The sequence below is a fragment of the Lepisosteus platostomus genome, chromosome 3 (assembly GCF_059453375.1).
Source record: "Lepisosteus platostomus isolate fLepPlt1 chromosome 3, fLepPlt1.hap1, whole genome shotgun sequence".
Lineage (NCBI taxonomy): Eukaryota > Metazoa > Chordata > Actinopteri > Semionotiformes > Lepisosteidae > Lepisosteus > Lepisosteus platostomus.
This window is the reverse complement of record NC_142613.1, coordinates 38,726,451-38,736,711: the sequence shown is the minus strand read 5'-3', so window position 1 is coordinate 38,736,711 and position 10,261 is coordinate 38,726,451. Positions and strand designations below refer to the sequence as shown.

Below are 10,261 nucleotides of genomic sequence, written 5' to 3'. Positions count from 1 at the left end.
AGATCTGATTACTAAGTAATTTCCTTATTTGTATCCACTGGAATTTATTTTGTGATTAATAAGAATGGATTCAGAACTACTTTATGCATGTTGTCCTGTCATTATTTCTGTACATTTGTTCATGCCTAGGTTTCCTAATCTCTGTAACTGAAACTAGATTGCTCAAAGCTGCATCCTGTGGAGCACTGGTTTCGGTTTTTATTTAGAAAATGAAACTGAGACTAGAACACAGGCAAACACAAGCCGACACCCCCAACATTACACTTCACCGATGACTCTCAGTATGACCATTAAATTACTTATTGATTTTAAAATAGTACACTCTTTCAAGATATAGTGAATATTTTATCTTTTCGACTATAAAAAAGCAAACCATGCAATAGGCTCTCAAATAGATAAAAGCTAGAGAAATAAAGTTGCCTGTTGAGTACAATAAGAACAAAACAGTTTGAGTTACCACTCATTACCAACATGAATTCTAGTCATGGTTTCCATTTACGAATTATGTTTGTGTCCTGTATGTTTCAACAACTAACAATGGACTTTGTCCTTCACATTGTGTCAGGAAGTGCTTTTTGTTTAGTGCAAAGCACAGCATAATGTGAGAGAGATTCATTGTCATGAAAAGATTATTGATGTTCAAAGTATACAAAAAGGGGACTGATGTAAAAAAAGGATTTGTTAAAGTTCCTCCATGAAGGATTTTTTTCTGCTTTCATTCACTGGCCCTGCTGATTTAAAAGAGCATAACTAATAATGAAGTCACAATAAAGATTTAAATACACTTAAAAGAACCTTACCTTTCTTTATTCAAAATTCAGAACTGTAAGAAAAACTCAGAACAATAAAAGGAATATATCTGAGTGTTTGTGTGGAAAAAACAGAATCCAATGAATGCAGAGGCTGTTATGTATACTGTATTACAGGTTTAAACAGTTTTTGGCAAAACTGCACAATTTCTTAGCTTTAAGCAAAGCTTATGATAATATGGCAGGGCTGTATAATAAAAGTCTTATGTGAACTTTTTAACCATGACGTTTAAATGGACAGAATTAATTTTAATGAAAACCTACAACATCTTTTTATAGACCATGGTATAATCTATTTGATTGGATATGACTGTTACTATGACTGTTACTGCTTGTGTTTTGTATCCAATTTGTACAAACATGGCTAATCTCACCAATAGTTTATTGGAAGGAACCCAGGCACTTACAGAATATAGAGCAACAGATCAAGTTCCTGAAATAACATCAGGTTTAGAAATCAACACATTTTGTTTCCTTGACTTCTTCTAATCAGAAGTATGATTGTAGTAGATGTTTCTAGTCACCAATAAAGTGAGAACTAAAATTGATAATACATTTGATCAAGTAAATTACATATCTTAATTGATCCAGCATGTAATTAAACTATGACATAAATATATGGAAGAAAATCGGAAGAAAACCTAAATTTAGTATTTATATGAGTGATGATTATTCTCTTTACCAAATAATGTACATTTACAGGTACGAACAAAAAAACAACTGCCAGACCTACACATCCTCATTATTAAAGGGGTGAGATTAGAAGGGGACAGAGATTCTTAAACCATTCTGGAACAGTATTATTCACTGTCTAAACTGTGGCAGATCGATATGGGTCAATAACATCTCTTTCTTACTGATTAAGTATGTACAGTACTCTTACTGATTCAGCTGTGACTTCAATGTTGCATACGAGAGTACTCTTTGCCTGAAGCCAGGTTGAATACCATGAATACCATCATTAACAAACCATTGAAAAAATGGTTCTCATGGTGTGGGAGACTATACCGCAGGTGACGAAGACAGTAGCTAATTGCTTACTTTGATTTTCAAGTAGTCATCAAAGCTCCTAACCCCTTTCCTCTAAAATTTGTCAAAGTAGGACATATTTTAACAGATGTTCAGTGGTTTAAAGTAAGTTTAAACTTTTTGTGGTGACCACCAATTTCTTGTTAATGCAGTTAATTTATTAATAGACTAACTTCTTAAAAATATTTACTTTTAATAACAATGGTATGTCTAAAGAAGTGATAACAAATAAGCTGGGTTCATTTTACCATAGCTTTTGTTGTTTTTGAATGTAAATATTCAACAAAGTCATTTTTAAAAATAATATATTGATACAGGACATTATTTCAAATGTATTAATCATCATAAACAGCCCATCATTTGAACCTTACAACAACTCTAATCAATTAACATATCTCCAGACCTAGACCAGGGATACACAGTACTGTAGGAGACCAATCAATATCAACGGCATTCATCCTCATAAACTGTATGCCATTTAATAAAATACCTGAAACCCTGATTCACAATTTTGTCTGTAAAGGATAATTTTTCTAATGTTGGTTTTAGTGCTTCGTGAACTAATGACGAAAAAGATATGGTACAGAAATTGTCATTTTAATCACTACATACAGAAGTTATTGATAGACCTTAATGGGTGACTTCTGTTGTTAAAAAAAAATGTATTTTGTCAGGTTTAGTAAACTCTTATTATACATTATTCTTATACCTTCACTTCAAACATCAATAAACAAACGAGCATTAGAATCCCTGATTAATCAATTAGCTGTATCTAATGCACATTTGTAGCTCCTGGTGTTTTGAATTTATGTAAAAAAATTAGTAATTTTGTTTTCAATTCAGATAGAGCGGTTTGTGAAACGCAGCAATACGTTTGAACTGAGTTGTTAATTTCAAGGTCAAAGTGTTTTAGGTAGCAGGGCTATAAAACTTCCTTACAGATACGTTTCAAAGTCCTATTGGTCGTTGTTTATTGCTTGTTCTGTTCAAACTTCCCCAGAAAATCCACCCTTACTTCCTTAAGCATTTCACTTGTAAAGCTACAATGTATCATTCTACAACAATTAGTTTAATACTAATGGCAAGTGTTTATTCTCTAGTGACAGCTAGCATAGACGAAGTCGAAAAGCACGCAGAATTAAAAGAGCAGACGTCTTCTGAACAAACTATCAGCTTTACGTCTCCAGAACTTACAGCAGAAGATAAAAATTCCGGCCATATGCCTGACTATCTGCGATGCGATGCTTGTAAAGCAATTGCCTTTCAGGTAAGGTTGTTAAACTAAAATACTACTGACAAAATTACGTTTATAATATAAGTGATGTTTCGGTAGGTTTTTGTGCATTTTTTAAAGCTTCCATTTGACTGCCAAGATCCTCAAAATAATAGAAGTAACAAAAGTTCATTTCACAATATTAAACAAAACGGCACAAACAGTATTATTACTCTTTATTTCCTATATACAGTATTATGTATACTGTATATACTGTATCCGGGAACAAAAAGAAACTCAATCGGGAAGTTGCTCAATCCTATGAATTGTCTGCTTCAATTGTATTGAAGCACTTAATGCAGTTTTTGATGTTAAGATCAGACTTCTGGAAATAAGCATCTTCTGCTATCATCAATGGTGTTTTGACAGGAGCTCTGAAATACTAAACAAGAAATAACGTTAAGAGAGGCAACTTGTGTTTTAGAAGTTCTAATACTTTAGAGCAACATTTCTTGTTTATTCTACTGAAAAGCAAATCATAGTTGGATTACAAACTGACTACAAACTCCTATGAAATAGAAAAATACGCGTAAATATTCAGCACGTTCAGAATTGTGGTTTGTAATGTGCATGCATCAGTAGTTTTCTCAAACAAGAAGCAAGCTCGTAATCAACAGATGTAAGTTTCACAGTATCAATGTCATTGCTAATTGGGAGGGAGGGATGCCTATGCAACGTTTATGAAGAGAAGCCACTTCATAACCTTTTTGGGAGCTTAATGAAACTGCTTTATTAAACATTGTTCTAATGTAAAGATATTATTAACACTAGCATACTAGAAAGCGATTTCTGAAATGCACATAACCTTATGTACAGTATATATTTAAATTTAAACAGATTATAACTGTATCCCCACCTAGAGTGAAATACAATAAAATATCAAATAAAAATATTACATTAAAATTTAAGGGATTTATAAGGATTAGAAACATTATTAATAGGCTGAAGGGATTTCAAAATTTAATCATGAATAGTGATGGGTTTCAATGTTTTTAAAACAAGCCTCTTTACAAACAGATGCTTCTAGATGCTTTCTAAAACATTGAGCATCCTTCCATAATTTTGCTTCTTGATTCACTAAATTCCTCCATTTGAAGGACATTTTTGCAGACATATTGCATCTGGGAATATGCTGACATGTAACATCTTAATTCAATTCTTAAGTTGTTTTTATGCTTTAAAAACACAACAGATCAGATTGCATAATGTATTTAACTGGTGGGTTTTGCCATTGATTGACAGAAACCACTGTATAAAAATCTCAAAATGAAAATGAAAACAAGATTAAATTATAATTTATAAATTATATTATTTCCTAAATTATAAATATAAAATTGAAAATAAATGATTGCATACAGTAAGTATTCATCCCCTTTAAATCAATGTTTGGTAGACAAATTTGGCAGAGTGTGCCAAAGTCAGAGTCTTCCTGGATAAGTTTGTACAGCTTTGCATATTTGGACACATTTGTTTGGACACATTTTTTGCCCATTCTTATTTGTACAATTTCTCAGTCTTACCCAGGTTGAATGAGAAATGTTGAACAGCAATTTTCAGCTCCTGCAACATACTCTATTTGATTGCATTAACTTTAGAATTGACAGGACCACTCCACTCCAGAACATTGACATTTTTCTTGCAGACTGCAGCAGGTTTTCCTCCAGGATTTCTCTTTACTTTGCTACATCTACAGTTTATTTCCTTCTATCTTCACAAGTCTTCAAGGCCCTGATGGAGCAAAGCATTCTTATAACACGATACTGCCACCACCATGCTTCACAGTAGGGATGGTGTTCTCAGGATTACGTACTGTATGTAAAAAACATAATGCTTATCATTGAGGCAAAAATGAATCTCGGACTCTCCCACATGCCTTCTGGAAAAGTATAGTTGAGATTTGATGTGAGTTTTTTCTCACTCTCCCATGAAGCCCAAATTTGTGAAGCACCCAGGCAGTTGTTGTTTGCACAGTTTCACTCATTTCAGCCATGAAAGACTATAATTCCTTTAGAGTTGTCACAGACTTCTTGGTGGCTTCCCTGACTAGTGCTCTCCTGCCTCGATTCTACGTGTTTGAGCGCAGGGTGTACCGTATTTTCTGTAGTTTCCTTATAATGGACTTTACTGTGCTTTTGGGGATATGTAATGCTTTGGAAAGTTTCTTATTCCTTTCACCTGAATTGCGCTTTTTAATAAGCACATTGCAGATTCACTTTGAAAGTTCCTTTGTCTTCATGATGTACAGTAGCTTTTGTTGGGAGCTGAACTAATCAGAGATGGGTACAGTTTATCCTAGATAAACACAGGTGGACTCCATTCAACAAATATTATCACTTCTAAATGTCATTTGGTTGCACTAGAGCCTATTTGCTTTAGGTGTGTCATAGTAAAAGGGGGTAAATACTTATGCAATCACTTATTTTCTGTTTTATATTTATAATTAATATAGGAGGATTTGTAAAATTTTGTTTTCAATATGACATTATAGAGTATTTTGTGTTGATCAATGACATAATATCCCAAATAAACACATTTTATTTGAAAAGTCTAATATTGTGTTCTCTGAGGAGTTATTAAAAAAACCTTTGTATTATTTAGGGTGAGGAAAAATTGGCTGGGATTCATTACTTTTAACACATTTTACATATTATTTTTGTACGAAAGATGACGGAATATCTGGCGAAAGCACAACAAGGCAAGAATGCAGATTTGCTAGAATCTGAGTACATGGACGCACTGGAACAAAGCTGCTTTCAGAAATGGGAACAGTAAGTTTATACCATTCTTGTTTTTGACATCTTATTTAATAAAGAAAATCTTTATTATTAATATTATATTGTCTTTTATTATTAATTTGAAGATCCACAAATATTCTTAAAATTAAGTGGGAAATTAGGTATTATTTATTTATAGTTTGCTTTACTGCTTTGTCGTACTTATGCATACCAATTATGACTCATAAGTATCTTAGAAAACATTATGTACTGTATTCTGGTTTTGGTTGTCAAGTTATTCACTTGCATTTCATATGCACCACAGTCACAGTATGTAATATGGTTCCTTGGACTGTGGATAGATTTTAGTTCAGTTTAAATCTAGTTTTTTGTGTTCAGATGCATTCGACTTTTTGCAATTATTTGCATTTGTGTTCCATAAACATGAAAGTTAAAAGAAAATATTTTTAAAAATGTATGTATGTAAGAAAGGTTATAAATAGAAGGAAGCCATTAAGCCCATCGGTCCCATTCAGTTGTTACTACTTTATTGATAGAAGGATCAAATTCAGCTGTTTCCTGAAAGACTCCAGGGTATCAACTTTAATAACTACAGTAGATAGCTGAAGTTGAAAGAATGGGGCCACCTGCACTGGACTACCAATCGTTAATTTGGTAAGAAAGCAGTGGTGATGATATTGTATACTTTCAATGCTTTTTCATGATCAGGTATGGATTGAAAGAAGTGTATGGAGTCAAACATCTTTCAGGGCCTGGACTGGAAACTGAAAGTGAGATGGGCATGGTTATGTTTGGGGGGCCATGGCCAGGAAGGTATGAAAAATATCATCTCAGTTAGTTCAGACATTCTCATTTGCTACAGTAGATGCTGGCTAAAGCAACTGAATGTTCTATATTTAAATTATATTAACTTTATCTTATACAATGTTATATAGTAGTTCTGTATTTTCCTTGCAGTATTTTTTTTCGCAATCTTTCAACATCTCTACAGGGAGATTCCACACAGGGGCCTGTGATGAAGTGAAAGTGTTTTTTAATGATGAGAAATTTAGTTATGTACAGTAAGTACTGCAGTCTGCCAAGAAAAGTCAGAATTATGGCTGATTGGCCTTTGCTATTTGCTCAATCAGTGGTGCTATCATTGCATACTCATAACTCCTGGATTTAACAGAATCATTTGAAAGGCAAACACCTACGGCTGTGCTATTCTTACCATCAATTACTTCCTGCCACTGAAATAATATGAAAATTCTACATGAAGTCTGCAATGCTTTCATAAAGCCCTGACAAAATGAAATGGCTCAAAGGATGTCATCAAGATCTCTTCATGTGTCAAATTAAGTTTGTCACAAGCTCTTGTCCAAACATGTTTGTATGTGTAATGCTAATCAGAATTCATTAACCAATTAAACTGATTGATTAATTAAAATGATTGTTAGAATGTGACTGTTTACAAGTCCTAAATGGATATTAAGAACTATTAAGGACAAAATGTAAGCACTTTGTGAGGGGAAAAACACACTTTCTAATGGAATCAAGGTAAATGAAAAAAACAGCTAACAAAAGCACTTTCTAATTTTATCTGAATTATCTTTTGCACATTTTTTCAGGTTATTTAAAATGTGTCAGAACTACATGGGGGAATATGATGAAACAGAAATTTACCAAGAATACAGAAGAAACCCAAGATCCTTAAGGGATTACCTCTGCTTTGGAAGCTCTGGAGTTTGCAGTAGGCTAAGTAAAAAGGAAAAAAGACATTCACCCAAAAATGAACTCTAAAACCTGTGATCTGAAATGGTTGTCTTTGTTATGTTTTTGAAAAAGAGAATTTTGAGACTCGGCAACTATATTACAGTATATATCTAAAAAAACATTCTGGAGTTGGTTAAAAAGTCACATTCAAGAAACTGTGTAAAATCCTAATCCATAAAACATATTTACTGTATAATCTCTGTAGACATTTGTTTTGTTAACTGGGTTGTTCTAAACAGATATATATTTTCAGTAAAAATACTGTGCTTCTTCACAAGGGTTTTTAATCTCTTTGCAGAAAAAAATATTTTCATACCTCAGCCATGATCCTGATTTACAGTTCATTCCATGTACAGTATATTTAAAAATGCTTAAGCTTTTACTTTTGGAAAAACTCAGTGTAGTTACATTGACACACTTCATGTTAAAGTTCCATATTTCATTTTTTCTGCAATTTGACTAGTAAAGCCTTAGTGCTTTCCAAGGTTTTTACAAAATGGAGACCTCTGAGTAAATTATTTTTCATTGAAACAGCCAGTTACCATTTTTTCCATTCTAAATAACGTACTATGGATTTATGGATGTATTCATGTCTAGTGTTAAATCTTGCTCCGTTTAAAAACTAAGTAGGCACATGTTATGTAATTATAATGTTTCAGTGTTGTTTGAGCAACATCTAAAATAAAGCATCTGAGAAAGGCAGGCTTTTGTTTGTTTTATTAATGGATTGTTTTATTAACCCAGGAGTAATCATGTCATAACTATATCCATCATTACTCAAGTTTCTGAGGAGTATCTAACTGAAGAATATAAAGATTTCCATCTGTCCATAATCCAGAGCTGCTTACCCTATAATGGATCAGAACAATCCGAAACCTAGCCATATCACACTGTGCATGGAGGGTTGAGACAGGACTACATCCCACAGGGCACACATGAACTAGGGACAACTTAGAGATGCCAATTAACTTAACCTACAGTACATGTCTTTGGAAGGTGGAAAGAAACTTGATAACCTAAGAAAATCCGGGAGAGCATGCAGACTCCACACAGAAGGAGCTTAAGTATAGAATAAAAGAGCCACATTATGGTGCTTCTTTCCTACCATTCATTTTCTAACACTTCTTCCAAATCAGGGTTGCAGGGGAACCGGAGGCTATCTTGGCATGCTTCCTAACATATCATCCATAATTATTAGTAGAAAAATAGAAAATTATAGTAGAGTATTATAATATATATATAGTAGAATAATAGAGTATTATAGTAGAAAAGTAGAAAAAATATTATTCTAAAATGATTACTTGTGTAAACTGGTAGTATTTGTCTTAATTTATCATAATTGCCTAATTAAGATCCCATGGCACTGTAAGTAATATTACTGTAGGTGTTGATCCCATTACTCTGGCATTCTTAATTGAGTTGGTGATGCCATTTCTTTCTTCTAAATCTGAACTGCTGGCAATGGGATTGCCATACTGTACACCATCCTTCTGGTAGAGGAAATGAGTCACCCCCCATATTTAAAACACGCCGGGATGCTTTAGAATGAAGACTGCTATATAAAATGCAAGGAAGTACTATTACTGTATGACCCAAATGCAAGTTTTTAAAGTTAAAATGTTAACTAATGTGTGGATGTGAAATTTGAATTGGGCATCTACAATAGGTATGGTAGGTTAATAGTTAGAAAAATTTGAAAAAAGTAACTTTGCACTCCTAAAATCGACTGAGTGACAAAAAGGCCATAACAGATTTCTCTTTCAAATAGGCATTTCTGTAGACAGTGTAACTGTGTAGACACAGTACTTAAGTTTTGTTTGGTCTGAGCCCTTTTAATATACCTTCAATCACAACAAAGACTGCACAGGAGAGAAGACCATTTGGTCTCTTTTGCTTGTCTGGCAATTTGGTAGCTAAATGAATGTAACATTTTGTAAAAGAGTTTCTTGAAAAAGTTCAGGCCCCTGAAAGAGAAACAGGCTTCAGATGCCTGAAACCCTTTGTATAAGAAGTATTTCCTATTCTCTCACTTAGATTTCCATTTAGTTTCCTTTTTTTACCCAATACCCTTTTTTCACCGTTGATTTAAAAAAAAAAACTAAACCCAGGGAACTAACTATATTCCCTTGGAATTTATTTAATTGAATTAAGTGTCCTTCCACCAATCCTTTCTTGTAGAAAAGACATACATTTATTTAACCTGTCGATACATAACAATCTGCTGAAACCAGGAATTTGGGTTTTTGCTTTTATTTGCACTTCTTCTAAGGCTGTGATACAACAATCATAGAAGTGCATTCCTCACTTTCTCAAGAGGAAATCAGCAAACCAGTGGCTGCACCACAGGCTGCCAGATTCCTACTGTACAGTATATAAACGTTAACTGAATAGGAAAAAGTAAATGTTTGTTCCATGCTAAAAAGAAAAGCACGGCATAAACCTTTACTTTTAAGTTTGTTTGTACCCCTACACATAACAAAGGACACACCTTAGATTTAATTATTGCAAATTACTCTTTCGTCTCCCATTGCTCTCCCCTTGATCTTGGCCTCTCTGACCACTTAGCTATTCTTTTCAATCTGGAATTACCTGTTTCTAACACTTCCCCCTCACTCTCTGTAAATTTCCGCAACTGGCGATCAATTGATCACCCAAGGTTT

At 33.5% G+C, this 10,261-nt stretch overlaps 1 protein-coding gene across 2 annotated transcripts; it reads left to right on the top strand.

Annotated features, from left to right (window-relative positions):
• The first annotated feature begins 2,715 nt into the window (after window positions 1-2,715).
• LOC148674864 (marginal zone B- and B1-cell-specific protein-like) lies at window positions 2,716-8,303 on the top strand. Of its 2 annotated transcripts, XM_088625565.1 has the most exons (4): window positions 2,720-3,105; window positions 5,776-5,879; window positions 6,555-6,659; window positions 7,457-8,303. In XM_088625565.1, the coding sequence occupies exons 1-4, from the start codon at window positions 2,884-2,886 to the stop codon at window positions 7,626-7,628; spliced, it is 603 nt and encodes a 200-aa protein (XP_088481691.1). In that variant the 5' UTR covers window positions 2,720-2,883; the 3' UTR covers window positions 7,629-8,303. The 2 variants fall into 2 exon arrangements, with proteins under 2 accessions (XP_088481692.1, XP_088481691.1); XM_088625566.1 differs by lacking the exon at window positions 6,555-6,659 and having other exon boundaries at window positions 2,716-3,105.
• Window positions 8,304-10,261: the final 1,958 nt, after the last annotated feature.